Here is a 23,812-nt window from a genome sequence, read left to right on the forward strand (position 1 = left end):
CTATACTTGGTAAGGGGACCGCATGGGCACACCCGGCCCCCCTCGTCCCGGCTGCCCAGCCGCTGGCCAATGGGCTGCTGGGAAAGCTCAGATGCTGCTATAACACGAGCGTGCAGCCGGGAGGCAGTGCCTGGGCTGGTCCTGTCCACGGGGAGTTCCTGTCCTTCTCAGGCTTGACCACAGGTGGGTACAAGAGCGAGCCACCCTCTCGGCAGGGGTCAGTGCCTCCTGCACTGGGACTGGGCCCCCCCAGCATCCAAGGAGATGCAGGACCTGGGGGCTGAGGTCCTTGGCCAGCGTACTGCCCACACCTCAGCTGGAAGCATGGTGGCCAGGACCCTGGTGGCCACCCAGCACCGGTCTCTCTCGGATCCTGATGTTGTGCCTGGGTGTTCTCTGAGCTCAGGGTGGTGCAGGAGACCTGGGCTCAAGCCAGAGCACAGGGTGTGGAGGTGGGGAGGGTCTCCAGAGCCCTGAGGTCAAGGGCCACTCACAGCTGGAGCCCAGAGATGAGGGACGAGGCTCGAGGGGCCTGGACTGCCCACAGCTGGGCTTTCTGTGCGTGGCCCAGGGAGGGGCACAGTGACTTCCCTGAGATCCCCAGGGCCTCTGCCTTGAAGGGCCCCTGCTTCTGGTCCTGCCACTTTGTAGACCACAGCGGGGCAGGAACTACCTCAAGTCTTCTCAAGGAGGAAGCCACAGGGAGACGCCCTGGCAGCCCTCCGGAGCCCAGGTCAGAAATGGACAGGGTCCAGGCTCCAGGCAGGGTCTGGACACTCCTGCCCAGAAAGGTCATGTCCAGTCTCATTCTTGGCTGGGAAAAGCCCGGGCTCCCAGGAGGCCCCCGCCAGCCCCCTTTGGCCTAAGCCTCTGAAACCCTCTGGCTGGGTACCCTTGCCCTTCAGGTCCTTTGGAGCTTTCTAGAGGTTCTTGGGCATCCAGGAGAAGGGGACAAGGTGAGGCTGGCCACAAAGGAGCAGGGCCCAAAGCGGGGCATGGGCGTGGTCCCACTGCAAGGAACTGGCAGGGCCTCCTGCCCCCCCCTCGGGTCTTGTCACCAACTTCCAAGGAGGGAAAGATGGCATGTGTCCCCAAGGAACTTGACCTGACAGGCTATTTTCATACCCTGTCCTGAGGTGGAACATGAAACTGGACAACTGGTCCCCCCTCAGCTGTTGAAATGCCATCCCCATCCCCACCTCGCTCTCCCCAGCTGCGACCCAGGACAGTGACACAGACCATAGGCGGGGGCACGAGGGGGCCGTGGGCCTCAGGCTCCTGAGGAGGAGCCTCAGCCTCAGCTCCCCCCGTAGAGTGGACTCTTGCCACCTCACCTTGGAAGGAGCCCTCGCAGGTGTCCAGCCAGAGACTGGGCATGAGGAGGGCCGCCCTCTCACCCGGGCACTGTCTTGGGTTTCTGGGCAGAGGCGTCTTGCCGATTTCGGTGTCTATTTCTGGACGTGTCAGCTGCCACTGCCCCTTGTACTTAGCTCCCTGGGTGTGGTCACCGCCCCTCCCTCGGCACTGACAGGTGTTGACCCTGCTGGGTCAGAGGTGGTCACAGCAGGGGCCCACCATCACAGCCCCTCCCTGACCCTCCCTCCCCACAGAGGGGCACTGGCAAGAGGCGGGGCAGTTAGTCCTGGACCTGAGGAGTGGGCAGTCCAAGGATGTGGAGAAGCCAGAGGGGCTGCTGGGGGCCTGGCAGGGCCTGGCCAGAGGAGTACCACTCCCACAGGCTGCCTATCCAGGGGGGCCCAGAGTCCAGGGCAGGAGTCTGAGAGGAAGCTGGGTGCCCAGGGCCTGGACGAGGATTCTGGAAACACATGTCCGCTAACTTTGCTTAGAGGTGAAGGCACTCTGGGAAACCTGTGTTCCCCACAGGGGGCTCGGCACAGCTCCCACCTCAGCAGCGAGCCGCAGAGGCCGGCTCGCAGATGCGTGGTGCTTTCTTAGGCAGGTTCCCATAACCAGCCCTTCCAGCGAGCCGCGGTGTGCTGACGGCTCTGTTTCTCAGCCCCGGGGCCAGCCTGACCCTGCCGTCAGAGCACTCCCAGGCCCCGTGGGTGTGTGCAGGGGCCAGCTCACAGAAGACAGGCCCTGCACTTGCCGGCCTCGTGCTGGCTGCACCTGGACACCTGTGGCCAGTTCTGCACGGGCACTGATTCAGGATGCTCTGTGCGCCTGGGAAGCTGGGCATCAGCTCCCATTCCTGAAGCCCAGGGAGCCAGGGACGGTCTCCATCTGTTGAAGAAGAGGCCAGACGAGGGGACAGGCCACTTGTGCACTCTGATTAGGAGGAGGGGAGCTCCTTCCTCCAGGAGGACATGTGGCCTGGAAGGGAGCTTGGGACTCACACTGGCAAGAGGGACTCCCAGGGGGACCACGGATTAGGCAAGCCAGAGAAGATCCCTATTGCCCATCTGGAGAGCCAGGTTCAGTCATCTTGGGGGTCCCAGGGAGGCCCCCAACCTAGGCAGTGGCAGAGGCCACCAAGAAGCAGATTTTAGCTCAAATCAGCCAGACCTTCCCAGCATCCCGAGACACTCTTTGGGGTGCCGTGGAGAGGGGTGTCTGCCCAGGGAGGAGTGGACGCCCAGCCAGCTGCCGGATTCCAAGCTCCAGGCTGAGCCAGGGCAGGAAGGAGCAGGGTCTGGGTCTGGGGGAGGGCGAGGAGGGCTTAACGGGGCCATGCGCCAAGGCAGACCCGCCCAAGGACCACGGGCTGGCTCTCACCCTGTCCACAGGGGCCCCCTTTCCACCCCAGCTCCGAGAAGCCCCTGCTTCTGAACGAGGCTGCTCCTAACTCTCCCCCTCTCCTCCACCAGAAGCAACCGACGCCACCATGTCTGACGAGGAAGTGTGAGTAGCACCGCCTGCTGCGTCGGCCTGCCCGGGGTGTGGGGGGCTTGAGCGCAGGCCCGGCCAGGCCGCCCACCTCACCTCCCTTTCTCTCTCTCCCTCGCTCCCTCCCTGGCCTCTGCAGTGAGCAGGTGGAGGGTGAGTACCAGCCATTTTCTCCCTCTCTATACGTCTACCTCTAGACAGAGTAGTCTCTACTGGGGAGGGGTTCACCCTGGATGCCATAAGTCCCTGGGGAACCCCGGGCGTGAAAGTCCCAGATCTGCTACAAGGTGGGTTTCAGAGCAGCCCCTCTGGAAGTGGCCCTGTGCTTCTGGCCTCCCTGGCCTCTAAGAGGTGGTCACATGTCAATCTGCTCCACTGGCCAACTTGTTGGGGGCTGTGTGGCCCTGCGGAGCTCGAGGTCTGGTCTCGTGGCCGTGATCGGACATGTATCCGGGGCCTCCAGCATCAGCCTGTGGCCATGCTGTTTTCTGTTCCACTGCGAGACAGCCTTCTTTGGTCCCCCACCACCCCTGGCCCTTATGCTTGGCCAGCAGGAGCGGCTGGACTTTAGGACAAGCGGCTGGCCCCTGCTAACATGACTCCTCTCTTTTGTTCTACTCCAATGCAGAGCAGTACGAAGAGGAAGGTAATCCCGGCAGCCCTGGAGGCCCCAGTCCCAGATCAGGCCTTCCTCTTAACAGAGCCCTTCCCTGCTGCTTGGTGAAGGCCTCCATCTCTCTGGGACCTGGGGTCCTCCTCGGCTCATCAATTAACTGTTCATCTTCCTCACCATTAATTCACCATTAACCATTACCATTAATCATTAACTTGTTTAATGATTAATGCATCACTTAGTTAATGGTTAATGACTTTGTCATTAATCAAATCATCATTAACCCCCCATCATTCCCACCGATTAATGGACACTCTAATTGCTTATGAATGCCGTGTGTTCCTTGGTGCACAGTGTGTGGAGTTGACCGGGGCCTGGTCATTAAAACTCTCACCCATTACTATCAGGGCTGGGCACACGGCTGCCACCTCTGACATCTCTCAGCTCCTCCCGTGTGTCTCTCTACCCCGTCTCTCCCAGCATCTTCCCGGTCTCTGTCTCTCTCCCTCAGTCTCTCTCTGTCCTGTTGTCTTTCTGTCTCCCTATCTCTGTTTCCCTCCATCTCTTTCTTCCTCAGCATCTGTCCCTGTCTCTCGCGCTCTCTCTCTGACTCCCTGTCTCTGTCTCTCAGCATCTCTCCATACCCCCCACCCCTGTACCCTGGGGCAGACTCGGAGACACCTCCCTGGCTCTGTCGAGCCCAGGCAAGCGTGGGCGGGCGGGATCACTGGGTGCGGGCGCACCTGGGAGCGGTGGGCCGTGGCGCTTCCCAGGCCCAGCGGGCGCTGCTGAGGATCCTGGCACCCTCACCTGGGGCGGCTTTCACGCGGCTTTAGCAGGCAGGGCTATCCGGCGAGGTCTTCTGGTGTTATGTTTTGAAAATATTTTGAAAACACTCGCTACCTTAACAACATGAGCAAAACGTTTCTTTTTCTGCCGAAGAGGTGGCAAGCTCCTTTCTGAGTGGAAATGCGGCCCTGGGAGCTGCCCTCTGCTGGGGATGCCCCAGGAGGGTCTCCTGCAACGTGTTCCTCAAAGGCTCCTGGTGCCAGGCTTCCTCCAGGCAGCCCCGAGACAGGGACCTTCCCTGTCCCACAGGCCACGCACACAGGTTTTCTCAATGCACGGAAGTTCTGTCCCCTGCAAAGCAAGACATAGCCAGAGCCTCTCCATGCACAAACGCCTCCCTAGAGACACGAAGGCCAGGCCCGAGTGGGGAGTGGAGGGGGGCTGATCCCTGCTGCAGAGAAGGCCCAGGCCAAGCCCCAGCCAGGCCGGGCATGCACAGCATCTGGGTGCCTGATTATCTAGGGGGCCCTGCTCACCATGGCCAGCAACTGGGGCCAGAAATGCAGGAGCGACCACCTCCTTCTTGCCCCGGCCAGGAGAGCCCTCTGTGCTCCTCCCGCTGCAGGCCAGTCTCCTAGCCCCTCTTGCCTCTTCCCTCTAATGACTGTCCTGTTCCTTCTCTCCCCGCTCCCTCCTGCTCTCGGCTTCTCCGCCCTCAGAAGAGGCCCAGGAGGAAGAAGGTAAGTGGTCCAGTCTTCTTGCCCACCTGTCCCACCCTCACGGTGGCCCTGGCTCGCTCGCCTCCCCGCTGGGTCAGCGCCTGGCCCCCGCCTCTGAGGACTTGCGGACTTCTCCTGTCTAATTCTGTCCTCTCTCCTCCCCGCCCCCCTGCGCTCCCTGGCACTCCTCCACAGCAGAAGTCCATGAGGAAGGTAGGAGGACACGGACTTCTGGTCCCCATGCGGGGCCCGGGGCCTGGCTGGAGCCCAGGTGGGGTGGGGAGGCGGGCAGTGAGGCACCAGCCAGCCAAGGGGCCCCACATGTGGCCCCCAGTAACCCACTAACCAAGGCCAATGCTTGACAGAGAGGGTGCAGGACCCCAAGAGGCCCCAGGGCCAGCACAGCCAGGGCCTCCCAAGTCCCTGTTTTTGGGACCTCGTGCTGCTCAGCTGGAGCCAGCTGGTCTGAGGATCAGTGGGGACATGGGGACCAGCATGGACTGAGCCCTCTGATCCAGGGGAACATGAGCGCCACCATGGGGGCAGCCTCTGACCCCGCGGCCAGGCCAGGACCTGAGGCCAGAGCTCAGGAGAGCTCAGGGGTCAGGAGAGAGGGCCTACACGGGCAGAGGCCCTGCAGCCTGGCCTGAGGCAAGGAGACCCTGGCAGAGGCCTCCACCCCAGCCTTCATGGGGTCTGGGCCAGGCAGGGCAGCCAAGGGGCATTCGCATCTAGTGATCAGGATGCAGCAGACAGGGCCTCCCGGGTGTGTGCCCTTCCCTTGTCCTGCTTCCCTGGACTGCAGCCTGCCTGGTCGGCCCCTGGGGCCATTGCTGGGCCACAGGCCTGAACACTCTGGGGCCCAAGACAGACAGGAGGGGCAGGGCAAAGACGGGGGAGCCCACCATGACAGCCCCCTGGGATGGACTGCACGGGGTGGCCAGGACTCCCCAGGCTCAGTTTCTCTGTTCTTGAGACAGGGTGGGCCACAGGTGGGCCCGGGCCTCCTGGCCTCCCTGCTCCCTGATTCTGAGTGGGCTGCAGGTGCTGGGGGATGAAGGGCTGGGTGGGACAGCACCCAGGCTAACCGCAGCCCGTGTCTTGCTCGCCCCGCATGCGCCCCCTCGGCCTTGGCGACGGGCTGCTCCCACTTAACCTCGGACCCCTCTCCTTTGGCCTCTGACCTGCCGTTTGCCTCTTGTTCTGTGGTGCTCCTTAGCCCCTGAAGTTCATGAACCAGGTATGTGACATGACTTCAGAGCCACGTGGCCGTGTGTGAGTGTGTGCAGGAGCAGGGCCAGCGGGAAGCCGGGGGCCGACCCCCCACCCTGGTCCTGCTGTCTGCGGCCACTTGGCCCCGCCTGCCCTGGACTCACAGAGGTCTCTCCTCCCTCTCTCCCCACATCGGTGCTGCCTGGTGCTGCTTCCAGAGGAGGTCCAAGAAGGTAGGCCTCGTGCTCCAGCCAATCAGAGCTGCCCCTTCCTCCTCTGCCCCTGGCCCCCAGCACCCCTCCTGAAGTTCCCCACCTTGGACTGAGCCTCTGGCCTTTGACTAGCTGGAGTAGGACTGTCAGCCCTGAAGTTTGGCTCAGGTGGGAGTAGAGACAGGTGCAGCTCCCCGTGTCCTTCTGCAGAGGGTTCAGGGGCAGGGGCCGTGAAGTCCTTCCTGGGCTACCAGCAGGAAAGTGGAAGGTGTGAAGCAGACCTTGGGAGGAAGGTGCTGGGATCCACTGGGACCCTCTGGATTCACCAGGTAGAGTGGAGAAGAGCAGAGGAGGAGGGGTAGGGTAGGTGGCTTCCACCCTGCTACAGATAGGAAGTCAGAGGGGGAAAGTAAGGAGGGGTGAGGCAGAAGGGAGGGTGGAAGGGCAAGTGGGGTGAAGCAGAACACCAGGCTGAGGTCCAAGGTGGGGACGTCAGGGACCTGGAACAGCCGGGGGCCCTGCGTGCAAATGAGCAATTGTCAGGCCCCAGCATCCCACCCATTGCCTGGGCCAGGGCCAGACACACCCCGGCAGGTGAGAGGGGCCCAGGGCCTGCCCTCCCTGCAGCAGGGCTGGCTGTGCCGGGCGGAGCTGCAGATCCCGGTCAGGGCCAGCTGGGGGGCTTCTCTCCAGCCACACGCTGCCTCGTTGGGCTCGGGGCTTTCCGGCTTGGCCTGGGACCCCCACACTTGCCTTCCCTGCCCCAGAGAGGTCACCTGGACACACTAGGAGAGGGACTGGGGTGGACTCGCAGGCCACACAGGACAATGGTGCCCTGGAGCCAGCCTGTTGGACTCAGGGCTACCAGGCTCAGGCCCACGATGAACATGCAGGAGGGACGGAGTTGGAGGAACAGGAGTTAGCGCCACACGGGAGTGTTGCTGCTTGGGCGGGGGCTGTCCTGTGGCTCAGCTCCCCTGCCCCTGGCCCCGGGAGGGCTGCTCCCACATGCCTCACCAGGAGCCCCACTTGCACAGGCCTTGGGAAGGGTGGCATGAGGCCACTTGCAGAGTCAAGCCACACTGCAGGGTCCACTTCCTGCAGTGTCCCTGGGCAACTCTGTGGTCACGAACTGGGGAGCACATAACATGGACTCCACTAAGCACATGCCCTGTCCAGTGGCGGGGCAGGACCCCCACCCAGTCCCAAATGGGGATGGCTGCTGGCCAGAGATGCTTGCTCAGCCAGGCCCTGTGGGTCTGACAGGCAGGGCCATGCAGACCAGCCATGGGCCCCCTCTGTACCAGGCCAGGCCCTGCCGGGACTCCCCAGAGTGGGCTGGGGTGGACACCCCCAAAGGAAGCAGCCCCCACTAGGCAGGGCCTAGAGGTAGCTGGGGGAGAGTAAGGAGTGGGTGTCACGGAGAGGCCCATTCCAGATTCCAGGGGAGAAGCCTCTAAGGGACAGAGCGCAGGCTCACAGGGGCCAGGAGGCCCAGTGAGAAAGCCCTTGTGACCACTGTGGGGGCCAGAAGACCTTCTTGATGTAGGTGGGCAGGATGCAGGGATTAGAGTAGATAACCGTACAGGCATGCAGACATCAACCTGATGGTTCCTGACCCGCTGGCTTCCAGCCCAACACAACTGGCCTCGAAGGGAGAGGGTCAAGAGGCTGTGCCCAGCCCCGTCCCAGGTCGAGAGGGTTAGAGGCCAGCAGGGCCCGCTGAGTGGATTCCCCGCAGCTCCCTGCATCGGCCCTTCCCAGGCACGGTCTCCACGGCACCCAGTCTTTCCATGCCCTGGACAGCTGTGCTCTGGCTGCAGCGGGGTGCTCCTGGGGGGTGTGGCACGGGCTGCCCACTCCTGCTATCCTGCTGGCATCGTCCAGTGCTGCCCCGCCCCAGCTGCCTGGCTTTTCTCTTGCATGTGTGCTTTTGCCTACCCACGAAGATGCTGTGGAGGAGCGGGAGGACGGGGAAGGGAAGGGCCCGCCAGCTCCCCGCTGCACCCCACTTCACGGGTCCCCTGGGACCTGCCTGCTCTCTGGCTCTCCAACCCTTTCCCGCCGCCCGTCTGCCTGCCCACCTGTCCTCTTGGTGTCGCGCACGGGTCCTGGGCCACAGAGCCGATCTGCTTTGTGCGGCGTCCACCATGGGGCTAGGGTGCCGGGCGAGCTTCTGCCTGCAGAGGTGGCAGTCAGGGGCCAGCCTCAGACCCACAGCTCCCGCCTCTAGTCGCCCGCCTGGTCTCAGTCCTCCAGCTGCAGTTCCTCCCTCTTCCCTTCATCCTGCACCCCAGACTTTCTCAGGGCCCAGGGACTCTTGTAGACCTGAAGTGGGGGGCTGAGGGGTGGGCTCAGCTGGAGAGGCAGGTGGTGCCCACAGGCCAGAGCACAGGAAGAACCTGTCCTTGTGGGTCCCTGTTGGCAGTAAGGCGCCTCCTCTCACCGGGTCTCTTTCTCTCCCCCTCCCCGCACTGGTGCTGTGTGACCAGAGAGGAAGCCAAGACCCCAGTGAGTATGGCGTCCGGGTGGGCTGGAGCAGAGGAGGCTCATGGCCCCGGGCGGGAGGCCTGGGTCTGTGCGGGAGGAAAAGTCCCAGTGCTCAAGGCCACGGGGACTGAGGCCGCCCGGGAGACAGAACAGGAGGCTGCAACTCTGCCCAGGTTGTGGGCGCAGGCCTGCAGGAGGGGGCAGCGGCCGAGGGAGGGGCAGCTGCAGGGGACCCAGGCTGCCTGCTCAGCCCTGCTGTGCCCAGCTCTGCTGGGCTCCAGGTGCACAAATGGACATGAGAGTGGACGTGGTGGGATGTGGAAGGAGGTCTCGCCCAGAGACCCATGTCAGAGAGACTGTGTCCACTCAGCTTACTGCAGGGCACTCTGTGCAGGCCGCTCAGGAATCCTGCTTTTAGGGAGGGTCTTGCCTTCCTTTTGTGGGCTTTTTTTTGAATCCCACTCTGACTTCCTGGCTTTGGGGGGACTGGTCAGCCCGCGGCCCTTTCTGCTCAACCCCTGGGGCCCCCTCCGAGCAGCCCTGCCTGCCCCTCACTCTGCGGGAGGCGGGACTTCAGGTTTGTGCCCTGTGGGGGCTTCGCAGAGTCTCAGGAGGGTAAAGACGCATGAAGGGTTTGACTAGCTGTTCCCAGTCTCTGCGCTGTATTTTTCGGCAATTTTAAATAAAGTAATGCCAGAACACAAGATATTTTCTCATTTTAGAAAATAGTTTGTGTTTTCATTATGAAAATAAAACACCTTATTAAAGAAAATTTGGAAAATACATAAAAGTCAAACGAAGAAAAAGAAATTCATCCATAATTCTCCTACCCACCCACCAGCCCGCCAGACTGTGGAAAGGAACAGAAAGAAATAAAAATACTTATTTCTTCCTACTCTTTTTCCATGCAAAGGACTTGGAAAAAAAGATCTCAACTCTTGCTGTTTTTCAAACATCAGACTGTCTATACAGCCTTGAATTCTGCTTTTTTTAAAATTTAGCACTATTCATAAGTATTTTTCCATGTTTTTATATAGTCTTCTTAAATATTTTGAATGGCCACGTAATATTCCCCCAATTGGATGAACGGTGGTTTTCCTGCCCGTGCCCTGCTGCCGGCTCCCCAGTCCTTCGCTATCGTTAGTGACGCCGGGTGGACGCGTTTTCCGTCTTCATGGCTATTTCCCTAGGCCACATTCCCAGAACTGGGATTCCTGGGTCAGAGTGCGCGTTCTCAAGACTGCGCTGTCCAGTGCCAACTTGCTCTCCACGAGGGCCTGGCCAAGCCGGCCTCCGCCGTGGGATGTGAGCCGTCTGTGTCCCACACCCTCCTCACCCGAGGCCCAGGCTGCCTCCCTCTGCCTCCGCGCTCGCCCTTGATGGATGGCGAACGGCATCCCACGGTTGTTTTCCTTCGCATTCCTCTGGTGGCGCGAGGGCCCGCCTTTCCCGTCTGTGAGGGGTTGTCTTTCTTCGCTGAGAGTCAGTAGTTTGTGCCCTCTGCTCATTCATCTCGCAGTGGACACGTCTCTATGTTTTCTCAATCATCAGTTTGCATAAGGATATAAGTCTTCTCTGTATTTGCTGAAAATATTTTCTTAGTCTGGGCTCCTTCCCCTGGCTCCCCGCGGTTGCCTCTTCGCACATACATAAGTTTTTCATTTGCATGGAGCCATCTGCACATCTCTCCCTTGGAGGGAACTTCTGATGCTTCCAAGCTTAGAAAATCCCTTCCCGCTCCAGCGTTTGATCGACACTCGCTCCACTTTCCTCTGTGGTTGTTTGAAAAAGCCCTTGTCTCAACTCTCTGCTCCATCTGGAACATATTGGTGGAGGAGGGGGCTGTGTGGCCGGTGGATGGGGGCTCCTTCCTTTCAGAACGCCTCTTCCCTTCCTTGGGCCCCAGAAAGAAAGATTAAAGAGTGGCCAGGAAAACGGGAAGGGTCTCCTCCATGGCCGGTCCCAACCACAGAGGTGGATTTCAGTCCCTGTTCCTAGAGGGCCTGCAGGGGCCACCCTGCCTCCTGACGGGACCAGTTGCATTTGCTAATTTATTTTAGAAAGAAACTGAGGTGCCCTTTCTGGAGATTTGGGAGAAACAACTGGCAAAGCCCAGGGAACTGGAGATGGTGGAGGCCTTCTCCAAGGGGTCAGGCACTGGGCATGGGGGTTACAGGTCTGATGAGAACAAAGTTCAGGTGAATGCACTGCCAGGCACAGTGTCCTCGGCCAGCAACCAGCATGCAAGTGCACCAGGTCGGGGGGACAGAGGGGCCAGGACAGGCTAATGCCCTTGGGTGGGGTCTCAGCTATCCTTGCTCACCAGATTCTCTCTCTTCCTCAGACTCACTGCTCCTAAGATCCCGGAAGGGGAGAAAGTAGACTTCGATGTAAGTTTATGGGACCCAAATAAAACCCCCCAAATCCTAGCCATTGAGCTCCAGGGTAGGCCTCTGATCCTCTCCTCTCAAGCAGCACAGCCAGGGCTTCCTGGCTCCAGGCAAGGCTTCCAGAAGTCAGTCCTGGACCACAGGACACTCCCAGAACACACACCCTCTTCCCTTCTCCCCCATCTGTTCATCAATGTATCCACTCATCTATCCATTTATCATCCATTCATCATCCATCCATCACCCATCCATCCATCCACCCGTCCATCCATCTACCCATCCATCCATCTGTCCATCCATCCACCAGTCCATCCATCTACCCATCCATCCATCTGTCCATCCATCCTCAATCCATCCATCTTTTCACCCCTTCATCCATCATCCATCCATCCTTCCTTCCATTAGTCCATGAATCCATCCATCATCTATCTACCTATTCATGAATATACCCATCCATTCACACACTTGTCTATTCATCACTCATCCATTCATCTCTCCATTCATCCATCCATCCACCCACTTGTCCACTCACTCATCCATCCATCTATCCATCTACCTTCTATACATTCACCCACCCATTCATCTGTCATCCGTCATCCATCAAACTCCATCCATTCTCCAATCATCTATCTATCCATCTCTTTATTCATCCTTCTATCATTCATCCACCCACTTACCTATCTTTCCTTCTATCTACACCCATTCGTCTGTTCATGCAACGAATATACATGTCTCACTCTCTCCCCTAGGCTCAGCCCATGAAAGGAATCTCTGAGCATGTTGACAGGGTCAGTCCATCCCAGGGATGCTACTGACCTCACAGCAGAGCAAAGCCTGGGCTCAACTCCAGGAAGGGCAACATCCCAACCCTGAGGCTTGGGGATCAACCACCCGTAGCCCCAAGAGGGCAGCAGCTGTGGAGTCATGGCAGGAAAGACAGTTGTCATGGTGTCCAGGAGGCAGGGCTTCTTTGGGGCAAAGGTGTCACTTTCCCGGGTGGGAGCCAGGCTGGGGAGGCAGGTGACAGCCCAGTCCCTGCTGCCCACAGGACATCCAGAAGAAGCGCCAGAACAAAGACCTCATGGAGCTGCAAGCCCTCATCGACAGCCACTTTGAAGCCCGGAAGAAGGAGGAGGAGGAGCTGATCGCTCTCAAAGAGAGGATCGTGAGTGTGGCCGCAGGGTGGGCGCACGGGAGGGCGGAGGTGGCAAGGCTGGGCTGACCTGCTTCTGGGCCACAGGAGAAGCGCCGGGCAGAGAGGGCTGAGCAGCAGAGGATCCGTGCAGAGAAGGAGCGTGAGCGTCAGAACCGACTGGCGGTGAGCAGGGCACCAGGCCCCTTATCCCCAGGGTTTTGGGCCAGAGCTCATGCTGGGTGGGCCAATGGTCAGAGCCATGAGTGAAGCCCCTGCCCAGCTAAAACACTAACCCTGGAGGTTCCTTCCAGCAAGTTCCAAGACCACGGGTTGGGGGGCGGGGTCCTTGAAGCCGGCCTGGAGAGAGCAGCCCTGGCCCTGCACCTGAGGGTCCTGGGGATGTGGCCTCCACAGGAGGAGAAGGCCCGGAGAGAGGAGGAGGATGCCAAGAGGAGAGCCGAGGACGACCTGAAGAAGAAGAAGGCCCTGTCCTCCATGGGCGCCAACTACAGCAGCTACCTGGCCAAGGTGCGGCCGGGGTGGAGTCAGGGAGGGGCGGAGTCCGGGAGGCCATCTGGCGCACCAGCCCCTCCTGAGGCCACGTGTCCTCTTCAGGCTGACCAGAAGAGAGGCAAGAAGCAAACGGCCCGTGAGATGAAGAAGAAGATCCTGGCAGAGAGACGCAAGCCCCTCAACATCGACCACCTCAGTGACGACAAGCTGAGGTGGGAGGCCCGGTCGCGAGGCCCAGGCGGGCTGGTCCCTTCCTGGTGGCCTGAAGAGGCACAGGGCCCCGGAGGAGGCCCCCAGGCAGCCCAACCCAGTGCCCTCTTTTCCACCCCCAGGGACAAGGCTAAGGAGCTCTGGGACACCCTGTACCAACTGGAGACTGACAAGTTTGAGTTTGGGGAGAAGCTGAAACGCCAGAAATATGACGTGAGTCCAGGCACCTTGGCCGAGGGCCCGCCGGGTCTCGCCCACTGGGTCCAGCTGGGACAGTTGCTGGAGACCACCCCCTGGGGCAGCCCCCAGCACCCTGAGGCATCAGCCAGGCCCTCTGGATGCACAGGCGACCCTGCGTAGGGCTGGCATGAGTGGGGGCCGCAAGGGCCCCCGAGGGGTCTGTGTCCCCAGCGCCAAGGGGTGGCAGGCACTCCTGCTACCGCCAGGGAGCTCACAGTCTGGGACGCTGGCCTCGGGGGACTGGCAGCCTGGAGTTGTTGGGGGTCGAATGTGGAGCAGCCTTGGCCCAGAGACCCCGGCACGAAGGCAGAGCCCACGTCAAAGGCAGGCTGCCTGGGGTGGGGGCATCAAGGCCTGGCCCACCCACAGAGGCCCACGTGGCACATGAAGGGCACCTGTCCTGGGTGACCATGTGCCCAGTGCAAGCATGGAGACCTTGAGCTTCCCCCCAAAGTGACGTCACGCACCCCTGCGTCCCCACCCCTAACGCCCCTGCAGCATCCACTCGGGGAGGGCCATTCTTGCCTGAAGGACACGTGCAGGGCCATCTCCCGCAGACACCAGGACAGACAACCTGCACGTCCTGGCTCCTCGGGAGCCCTGGGCAGGCCGCCTCCCTGTCCTCGCCTCTCAGAGGCAGACGCAGCCCAGCCAGGCCCTGAGTGGTCCCAGGAGGACGGCATCTCTGCCCCTCCAGGCTGCCCAGGGCTGGCCTGGCAGCTGCCCTCAGTGTCCACCACTCAACCAGGGGTGGTGGCCTCCACACACACTGCCCGCATTGGCTCTCCCGGGACTCAGAGCCTTGAGGGCCATCTCCAGACTAGCCCAGCACTCCGCAGGGCCTTGAAGCCTCAGCCGCCCACCCAGCACTGTAACCATCTCGGTCTTTCTAGATCATGACCCTCCGGGCCAGAGTGGAGATGCTGGCCAAGTTGTGAGTAGCCAGAGTCCGCTGCGGGCCAGGCTGGGCTCGTGCGTGTGCGGTGCACGGTGCTCCTCTCGCATGGCAAAGCCCGGGTGGCCGAGTGCGTGGGAGGCAGGCTGGCCCTCGTGGCCTCCGCCCCTCCTTCCCGCCCCAGTCCTCCTCCTGCCTCAGTCACGGCCTCCAGGCTGGCCTGCCGCCCTCGCTGGCAGGCCAGGAAGGGCCTGAGCTTCCCAAGAGCTTGGGAACCAGGTGCCTGGGCCACCGTAGCTGGGAGCAGGAGGGTCAGTCAGGGGTCAGGGCTGGAAGGAGGGTCTGCGGACCCAGGGCCTGCTGTAGTTGGAAGGTAAGTGGCCAGCTCTGGAGCTGCTGCGTGTGGTACCGAGGGCCGGCACAGGCCAGCGAGGGTGAGCCGAGACGGTGCCCTCCTGAAGGAGCCAGGAGCCAGCAAGGGAGCCACAGCCCTGCCGCCGTGGCCTGGGCCTCCAGGTCCCCCGCGCAGTAAGTCGCCTGTGTTGTTTGCAGATCACCACCCTCAGGAGCCGCATCGACCAGGCCCAGAAGCAGTGAGTAGCCTGGCCCACCCTTGCTCTGCACTGGGCACAGGGGCCAGGGGGCCTGCTGCCACTGCCCACTCAGGCCTGGCGTTTCAGCCAGCCCCTGAACCAGGGCCAGTCGTGGCCGGCCCTCAGCAGAGCAGTAACAAAACTAACCCAGCAGAGACCCTTGCCAGCGTGTCCAGGTCCTGTGCCCAGGGGCCTGCAGACGGGAGGGGACGTGCTCCCAGGAGGAGGGTGCCAGAGAGGGTCAGAGGGGATGCCCTCTGCTGCCCAGCACCAGTCGGCAGGAAGAGGGCAGCCAGGGCCCAGCCTGGGAGGCTCTGGGAGGGCTTCAGGGGGCCTTGCGCAGCCAGCCTGGACGTCCAGAGGGCCTCACTCTCCAAGGCCACCGGGCTGGGAATTCAGAGACTGAACTGGGGGGACACGGGCCCTCTGAAATCATTGGCTCCTCGGGAAAGTGCCCTTGGTCATGACACCCGCCCCATGGGGTGCAGGGCTCCATGGCGACAGACGCTCCCACCCCTGGGGCTGTGCTCAGGGGCCACAGTGACATGCCACCACAGGGTCTTGTCACCAAGCCTGGCCGTGGGCTGTCCACCCTGAGGGACATGGGGGTTCCCGTGTCCTGGGTCGGCCCCTCCTCCCATAGGCTCCCTCCTGCTCCCAGATACGGGCCCCTCCTCCAGGGAGGGTCTCGGTTCTGTGGGCCTGGTGGTTACAGGCAAGCATGTGCATGTGTGTGCACACGCGTGTGTGTGCGTGTGCGTGAGGGCTGGGGAATCGTGCTGTGGGGCCAGCCTCCTGGGGCTCAGGCCCTCTGTCCTCCCACCTGCCGCAGCCCCACCCAGCACTCGGCCCTCCTGGCTCGTTGGTGCACAAAGGTCCTGGAGCCTTCAGGACAGGCTCCTGAGGACGGCCACCCCACTGCCACCCGGAGTGGCAGACTGTGCAGGGAGGAGAGTGGTCATCTGCCCAGACAGTCTCCCCCTGCCCGAGTCTGTGTGCAGCAGCCCCCAGGCAGGGCAGGGATGGCAGAGGGTGGCCCTGCCCCATGCCCACCCCTGCTAACCACACTAAGCCCCTGAGCCCCAGGCCCAGGCCAGGCCAGGTACAGGTGAGTCAGTGCTGTGCAGAGGGGAAGAGGTGTGGGCGGGTCACGGGGCCTGGCCAGAACCTCGCCCTGTGGGCAGCAGCATGGGGAGACCAGGGACAGAGGTCCAGAGGGCCCGGCCTGGGGCTGAGGCAGGAGGGGCTCTGCCTCTCGGGCCTGCTCTGCCCGGGCCCAGCCGATGCTCTGCTGAAGACCACTCGCTTCCCGTTCACAGCAGCAAGAAGGCCGGCGCCACGGCCAAGGGCAAGGTCGGCGGGCGCTGGAAGTGAAGGGGCCGCGAGGGCTTGTGGCAGAGACCCTGGGCCCTGGCCACTCCGGGACCGTCGCTCCAGCACTCACGCCCAGGCTGCTTCCGGAGCCCCGGGACGACCCCGGGGGTGGAGGGGCCACACTAGCGCACCCCCTTGTCTCTGCCCTCCCCGTCCCCACCCTCTGGGGCCTGTGAATAAAGCCAGCAGACCCCCCTCAGCCGATGTGTGCTGTCGTGCATGGGGGCAGGGAGGCGGCTGGGGCTGCCTGCGCCGGCCTCTTGGGGGGCTCCCGGGCCCGCCTGGCTCCGTGGCCGCGTGGGTGCCGGCCCAGGGCACCTCCAGGACGTGCGGTGGCACCGCCCAGCACAGGCTTTCACCCCCGGGTGCCCCTCTGTCCCCTTCCTGGGCCCGCCACGTCACACAGGGCTGTGCCCCCAGAGGAGCCCCTCCACCTGGGCCGGCCCCGGGACCATCTGGGGCAGGATGACTGCTGAGGAGGTCGGGCAGGGCAGCCAGCCAGCGGGGAGGCTGCAGACGCCCCGAGGGCGGGGGAGACCCCAGCTCTTCTCTGCAGAGCTCAGCACATCCAGGGCGAGGAATGCAGAGAGGCACACGTCCAGCCAGAGAGCAATATGGGAAACACACAGCGCCTCTCTCACAAGAGAGCACAGAGCACGACCGTGCCATGAATCTCCACGTCCTGACCAAACAGAATTACGGAAAATATAAATCACGTAAATTGGATCAAGACGTGGAGCCTCGTACAGCAAGGTATTCATGGAGGAAGGCATTTGTCCAGAAGGGCCTCTCCGGGAGGCTCAGGGCAGGGTCCTGAGTGCCTGCAGGGGACAGAGGGCTGTCCACAGCTGCAGCAGCTCAGGGGCTGGGACCCCAGGGACAAGGGAACCCCAACAGCTCGAGCACACGTGTGTGCAGCATCACAGGACATGGCCCATCCGTGTGAGCACCAACACACACACACACACACACACAGAGCGACGTGGCCCATCCGTGTGAGCACCAACACACACACACACACACACACACACACACAGAGCGACGTGGCCCATCCGTGTGAGCACCAACACACACACACACACACACAAACACACAGAGCGACGTGGCCCATCCGTGTGAGCACCAACACACACACACACACACAGCGACGTGGCCCATCCGTGTGAGCACCAACACACACACACACACACAGCGATGTGGCCCATCCGTGTGAGCACCAACACACACACACACAGCGACATGGCCCATCCGTGTGAGCACCAACACACACACACACACACACAGAGTGACGTGGCCCATCCGTGTGAGCACCAACACACACACACACACACACAGAGTGACGTGGCCCATCCGTGTGAGCACCAACACACACACACAGCGACGTGGCCCATCCGTGTGAGTACCAACACCCACACACACACACACAGCGACGTGACCCATCTGTGTGCACTGACACACACACACACACAGCGATGTGGCCCATCTGTGTGAGCACCAACACACACACACACAGCGACGTGGCCCATCTGTGTCACACACACACACACACACACACACAGCGACGTGGCCCATCTGTGTCACACACACACACACACACACACACACACAGCGACGTGGCCCATCTGTGTGAGTACCAACACACACACACACACACACACAGCGACGTGGCCCAGCTGTGTGACACACCCACAGCCCTGCGTGCACGCCACTGAAAGAGCTCTGTCGGCATGGCCATCAGAGCCCACGGAGGCCTTCCCAGCTCGGCATCAGGGACACGGGCCCCGCGGCAGGCCTCGCAGGGGGACACAGGCTCAAGCCCAGACCTCGTGTGAGCCCTTGGGTCACCTGGAGCGGGTGGAGCAGGGCCCCACCAGACACGGGGAGCCAGGGGGTCTGGCCCCTGGCCGGGCAGGGCCCTTTGCTGACGCCGACTGTGGCGTGGCCAAGCGGAGCACCTGCATCACACCTCAGCACACACGGCCACAGGACACCCTGCGTGTGCAAGGTCCAGCACCACACGGCCACCTGGCCCTCGGGTACAGTGCCCGCCGCATGGCACGTCCCCAAGCTCACTCCCTCTGCCCCAACAGGTCTCCGCGCAGTGGGTGTAGAGCAGCTAAGTGGGACTGGACACTCTCCAGCCACCATGGCCGTGGGGACATGGAGGGTGCTGGGCTCCACGAGGCGCTGGGCCGGCCTTGCCTCCTCGCGCTGAAGGCAGGAACGGCAGGGCTGGAGGGGAGTCAGGCAGCCGTGTGGGTCGGGGCGCCTGCTCTGGGGGTTGGCAGGGATTCAGATCCTGAACTGCGTGAGCTCAAGGCAGGCGGAGGACGTGCGGGACAGAACAACCAGCTGCCGGCAGGACGGGCGGAGCGGCCCCTCCAGGCCAAAGTGCTGACAAGGCTGACCTCAGCCTGGGACCCACAGCAAACTCAGGTCCAAACAACACGCACGGCCAGCCAACCGCCCACCCTCTGCAGGAGCCCAGGCCACGCGGAGGTGACTCTCTGTCTCTGTTGGACACGTACAGTTTGCTGTGAGCACTGTGCGTCCAGGGGCGTGGAAGAGGGAGGCGTTGGGCACCTGGGCCTTGGAGCTTGCTCATGACAAGGAAAGGCCTCCAGTGGTGACCAGAGACACGTCCAGCCTGAGAAACAAGCAAATGAACGAAAGCTACACCAGGAGCCAGAGAAGCAGGAAACAGAGAAGAGAGTGAGGGAACAAGACCCAGAATCAGAGCGGGAGATCCACAAAGTCAGAAGGGGGTCTGGGAAGGACAGGCCAGGTGGGCCAGCACGGTCCTAGTGACCGAGGCAGAGGAGGAGACACAGGGTGTCAGGAAAGAGCCATCTGGGTGGCAGAGGGCAGAGAGGGGTATGTAGGAAAAGGAGACAGCCACCCAGAGCCAGTCCCCAGGAGGACTGGAACACAGGGCGGCGCGGGTCGACGGGGAGCTCAGAGAGGCTGATTCGTTCTGCAGACGCCCAACCAGAGGCAAATTGCCTCCCTGGAAAACACCGTGGTTTTCAAAGCTCACAATCCGAGCGAGGGTTCTCTCAATGCAGAACACGGGGCCGTGTAGCAACCGTGTGCATGACGTGAGAGATTCTGGGCTGCAAACACAGTGATAATCGCGGGGCTGGGGTGGCTAGTGGTGGAATTTGAGACCACCATGCACACGGCCCCGTTCTGCCCCTTCACCACAGACGAATTCAAAGGTGACTTCCACCACCGTCCATGAAGAAAATTCTCAGGCAGTTCAGGATGCAAGGGGAGGTCCTGGCTCCTCAGTGAGTCTGGTCCTCTGTGGCAGGGCCTAGAAGGTTCCCTGGGTAGCAAGAGTGAGGCAGGAAGTTAGCTTCCTGCTCCTTTGCTCGGGCCCGGTGTTCCAGTTCCAGCTTGAGACAAGCAAAAGGAGAATTTTTAAAAAAGCACTGGTAAGAAAGAAAAAGAGCAATCATTGTTCACAACAGCATAAACATTTACGGAAACCCGGGAGAGTCCAGAGTTTGAATTGTCAGAAGCGAGCAGTCTAGTCAGGCTGCGTGAGCACGAGGTAAAGAGCAGAGCAGCTCTCCTGGGCCTGCAGCCAGGTGTCCAAAGGGGACACCCATCGAGAGCATAAACCCTGATACTGAGAACTGCTCTAAAGAAAGGCAAGCAATGGCTTATGGGAAGGCATTAGAGAAAACCTGTACCTAGGCTCATTCTAAGGCTGCACCTAAGCTCGCTCCCAGGTCCTGGTAGCGTGCTGCACTTTGGCGATGGTAGCCAGAGTCCCTCGGAAGGTTTCGCCCAGGGACCCCAAGGCAGGACCTTGCAGTGGGGACGCCTCCACTCAAGCCTAGGGCCTGTGTGAGCAGGCAGGGTCAGCTGGGGCAGGAGGAGCAGGGGACCCACCCGACATGGGTGGTCGGGGTGGAGGGGTCTTGCCGGCTGGGCTGGAACAGCCTTTGCTAAAGCTGCTGACAGAAGGTGCACTGGCAGGCCCAGGAGAGGGCCAGCTGCCCGGGTCAGGTGGGGACAAGCAGAGAAGCTGGGTCAGAGGACGCAGTGTTCAATAGCCCTGGAGAACCTAGGGCACCCGGAGGAAAGGGAACCAGCTAGGCGGACGGACGTGGCCGGCACACAGGCGGGCAGGCAGAGGGAGTCAGACCCTCTGCCAAGGTGCTACCCAGCACTGTGGGGAGCACAGAGGGAGCATCAGGCGGCACGAGAAGCCCATCTCTGCGGAGGGTACTCTCACCCGGAAATGGGATGAGAGCATTCCAAAAACGCCCTTGGCGGCCTCCAGTGTGACTGCGACCCCGGGGGCTGGCGGGGGCAGCATATCAGACCTAAGGAACCACCCGCCTGGCCAGGTGGGCTGGCCAGCACCTAGAGGTAACTGGTGGCACACACTGTGGGTCTCCGGCACCACTGTGCAGGCGGAGGAGCCGCCCAGGACACATCTCCCCAGGGCCATTCTCACCAGAATATCCAACCCCTGTGAGGAGCTGCCCCTCCAGCCAGGACCTCTTGAGACCACTGTCCTACACTACCTAAGTTGCCATTGGCCCAAAAGAAAAAAGAGTGCAGTGGATTGTTCTAGATTAAGTGACCCAAGGAACATGAACTAAATGCCAAGCCTGAGACTTGACTGCACACCAGGCCAAAACCCCGAAGGGGCTCTGGCATTGCAAAGTGCAGCTGGGTGTCTAGGTGGCTGAACTGAGGCAGCCACAGCAACCCCAGGCCAGCCAGCAGCGGAGCCCAGGCGCTCAGCTCTGGTGGACAGAGGCCCATGAAGATGCGCCTGGGCTGTGGCAGAGGCTCAGCCCTGTCCACATATCCTCTGCTGGGCACAGACTGCTGCTGAAAATGGCCCCAGATCAGAGCCATCGAGCATCCATCAAGGGCAGAAGGACAGGTCGGCTGCGGTGAGCTCGCAGATGGATTCTCCACCACCCAAGCAATCGGGCTGCAGCCACGAGCCCCCGCTGGCAAAGCCCAGAAGGCTTGCTGGGCAGGGGGAGGGGAGCAGACCGCACCAGGCTTTACCTGCACGCCACCCTCAGGCATGTTTACATCTAAAAAGCGGATCACACGTGCCTGGGCCTGCAGAACACAGGACTCAGATGAAGGTCACCTCCAGCCGGGGGCAGGGGGCACCCTGGCAGAGGGCCACGCCGGGAGGGACAGACTGCTGTGTTTCTCATATGCCAGAGGTGGGTGGGGTGGCAGGTCTTCCTGTTTTTATTTATACCTCCTGATATATCTTACACAGTCCTAACCGTTAACCGTGGCGGAAGGGCCTTGCTAAGAGTCAATCTTTATTTCTGAAAGCAAAACAAAACACAAGCCCCGCAAGCTACAGAGAACTATAAATAAGTGCTTCCTCTATCTCTCCTGGCTGCACATTCCAGCGAGGCAGGAGCCGCAGGAGGATGCCTGGTTTTCCCATCACTGCTCTGCCCTGTCTGGAAATGGAAGACAATGCAAAGATGTGGAGCGGAAATAAGATGTATAACTTCTGGAGAGGGGAGACCAAAATACCACATTCCAGGCCGAGCCGAGGGAGAGCCCTGGGGCCCGCCAGGGGTTCAGGCGCAATGCACTGCACATCAGTATCTCTTTATTATTTCTACCACCAAGAAATCAGAAGACAAAGTAGAATCTGAAAAATCTCAGTCTCAAAAAAAAAAAAAAAATTCACACACACACACACACACACACACGCACACGCACACACACACACACAAAAAACATCTGTCAAATGCATGGGAGCTCCAGCAAGGACCCTCTTAAGAAATGCTCGGGGTCGGTAGGAGGAAGGCAGCAGACCTCACTGAAACAGAAAGAGGAATCCAAAACAAAGAAGAGAGGAAAACCACCTCATGCTCTTGAGTAGGAAGTTTGACTCTTAACGAAAATCAGTTTTTCCAAAATTAATGTATAGGTTTACCAGATTTCAACCCAGATTCTGACAGGCTTTGTCTGGGGGTGAGGGGTGGCTTGGGATGGGAAGGCACACGGCAAGATGAACCCAGATCCCTGCAGAACTAGGCAGGAGAAGCAGGTTCACACGGACCCAGGCCAAGTGCTGGCCTTCGCCATGCCGCCCATGGCCAGGGGAGGGTGGACTTCCACATGGGGTTTTCCAGAAGAGCAAAGGGGAGCTCAAAGCCAGACAAGCAAAGCCCCGAATCACGCAGCCAGTGGGCCACTGCTCAGCCGTGACACCAGGACTCACAACTCCCACCCTCGACGTTCTGAGTCGGGTGGATTCAGCATGACACCACGTGTCCCTGAGGATCTGGCACGTCAGTTCAGTGGGGGTTACGAAAAGAAGGTTGAGAGCCGGGAGTGCAAACACATGCCTGTCATCCCAGCAGCTTGGGAGGAGGATTGCGAGTTCAAAGCCAGCCTCAGCTACTTAAAAGGCCCTGTGCAACTTAGCAAGTCGCTGTCCCTAAATAAAATTTTTAAAAAGGGCTGGGGATGTGGCTCAGTGGCTAAGCTCCCCGGGTTCCTGGTACCTGGTACCAAAAAAAAAAAAAAAAAAAGGCTGAAAAAAGCAAGTACACATTTGGGAGGAAAAAAGGGAACGAGATCTTCACTCCACACCCACGGCCAAGGTCCCTCCAGGGAGAAGCCGAGGGCTCGATGTGAAAAACAAGTGTTTCAGTGCCGCTGAGGAGACGCCGGGGCGCGTCTGTCTGCTTTCGTGCTGCGGAACGTTTTTCTTAGCTTAAAAATAAAGGAAGCATTATGGAAGAAAAGAGGAAGCTCGATTAAATTCCACTACCAAATCCTAGGTTTCCTTAAGTCAAAAAATTCTCCATCAAAATGAAAAGGCAAGTTTCCACTTTTGGCCAAGATGGAGGAAGAGAGACCGGATTTACTGCCTGCCTGCGACAACCAACAGAACAAAACAAAACAGACCCAAACACACGAAACAATGGTGTCCAAGGCCTGGACACCAGGCAGCGCAGGACAATGATCCCCGAGGGGAGGACAGCCCGGGGGGCCTCACGGTGCCCCCCTCACTTCCTTGAGAGAGATTCCAGGCCTCAGCACAGGAAGGGGGAGCTGAGGTGGGGCCACGGGTCCTTGAGTGGATGCACTGAGCCCGGATCTGAGCAGAAAAGGCAACTGGAGTTCACCGGGAGTCCAGAGCAGGGGGCTGCACAGTCAGAGAGCCGGGCCCTGCAGAGGCCCTCTCCCACGGTCAGCAGGAATGGTCAGCGCCAGCCTGGGGCTGACTGAGCAGGAGAAGCTGGAGGGGCCAGGGCCTGGAGCTGCCCCAGGTAGTCAGGGCACAGGGGGCTTGCCTTGGTCCTGGGGATGTCAGCCCCAGGCGCGTGCTCCTCCAGCTTAACTGACGGATCAGGAAAGCAAGGCCTGATGGGATCAAACCACTTCGAGTAACAACTGCAGCCCAGAACAGAACTCCAACACAGTCACAGAAGTGTAAACCACTTAGCACACACCCAGCAGAATTCACAGGGTCTGGCACCAGGTACAAAAGCAGGGAACAGGCAAAGAATCAGGAAGGGCGGCCGAGGGAAGGGATTCGACCTGTCAGAACCCACTGTGAT

General features: G+C 60.7%; 1 protein-coding gene across 14 annotated transcripts; it reads left to right on the top strand.

Moving 5' to 3' along the window:
* Window positions 1-116: 116 nt before the first annotated feature.
* On the top strand, window positions 117-16,431 carry Tnnt3 (troponin T3, fast skeletal type). 14 transcript variants are annotated; one of them, XM_047518858.1, is made up of 17 exons: window positions 157-183; window positions 2,829-2,862; window positions 2,987-3,000; window positions 3,476-3,493; window positions 4,969-4,989; window positions 5,164-5,181; window positions 6,188-6,208; window positions 6,399-6,413; window positions 8,885-8,903; window positions 11,227-11,272; window positions 12,321-12,437; window positions 12,513-12,590; window positions 12,822-12,935; window positions 13,023-13,132; window positions 13,253-13,343; window positions 14,818-14,858; window positions 16,178-16,431. In XM_047518858.1, exons 2-17 carry the CDS (start codon window positions 2,846-2,848, stop codon window positions 16,230-16,232), a joined length of 795 nt encoding a protein of 264 aa, XP_047374814.1. In that variant the 5' UTR covers window positions 157-183; window positions 2,829-2,845; the 3' UTR covers window positions 16,233-16,431. The 14 variants fall into 14 exon arrangements, with proteins under 14 accessions (XP_047374816.1, XP_047374819.1, XP_047374814.1 ...); XM_047518857.1 differs by lacking the exon at window positions 14,818-14,858 and adding an exon at window positions 14,264-14,304 and having other exon boundaries at window positions 168-183; XM_047518860.1 differs by lacking the exons at window positions 3,476-3,493; window positions 14,818-14,858 and adding an exon at window positions 14,264-14,304 and having other exon boundaries at window positions 117-183.
* The last annotated feature ends 7,381 nt before the right edge of the window (window positions 16,432-23,812 follow it).

Source organism: Sciurus carolinensis, chromosome 11, assembly GCF_902686445.1.
Source record: "Sciurus carolinensis chromosome 11, mSciCar1.2, whole genome shotgun sequence".
Taxonomy (NCBI): Eukaryota; Metazoa; Chordata; class Mammalia; order Rodentia; family Sciuridae; genus Sciurus; species Sciurus carolinensis.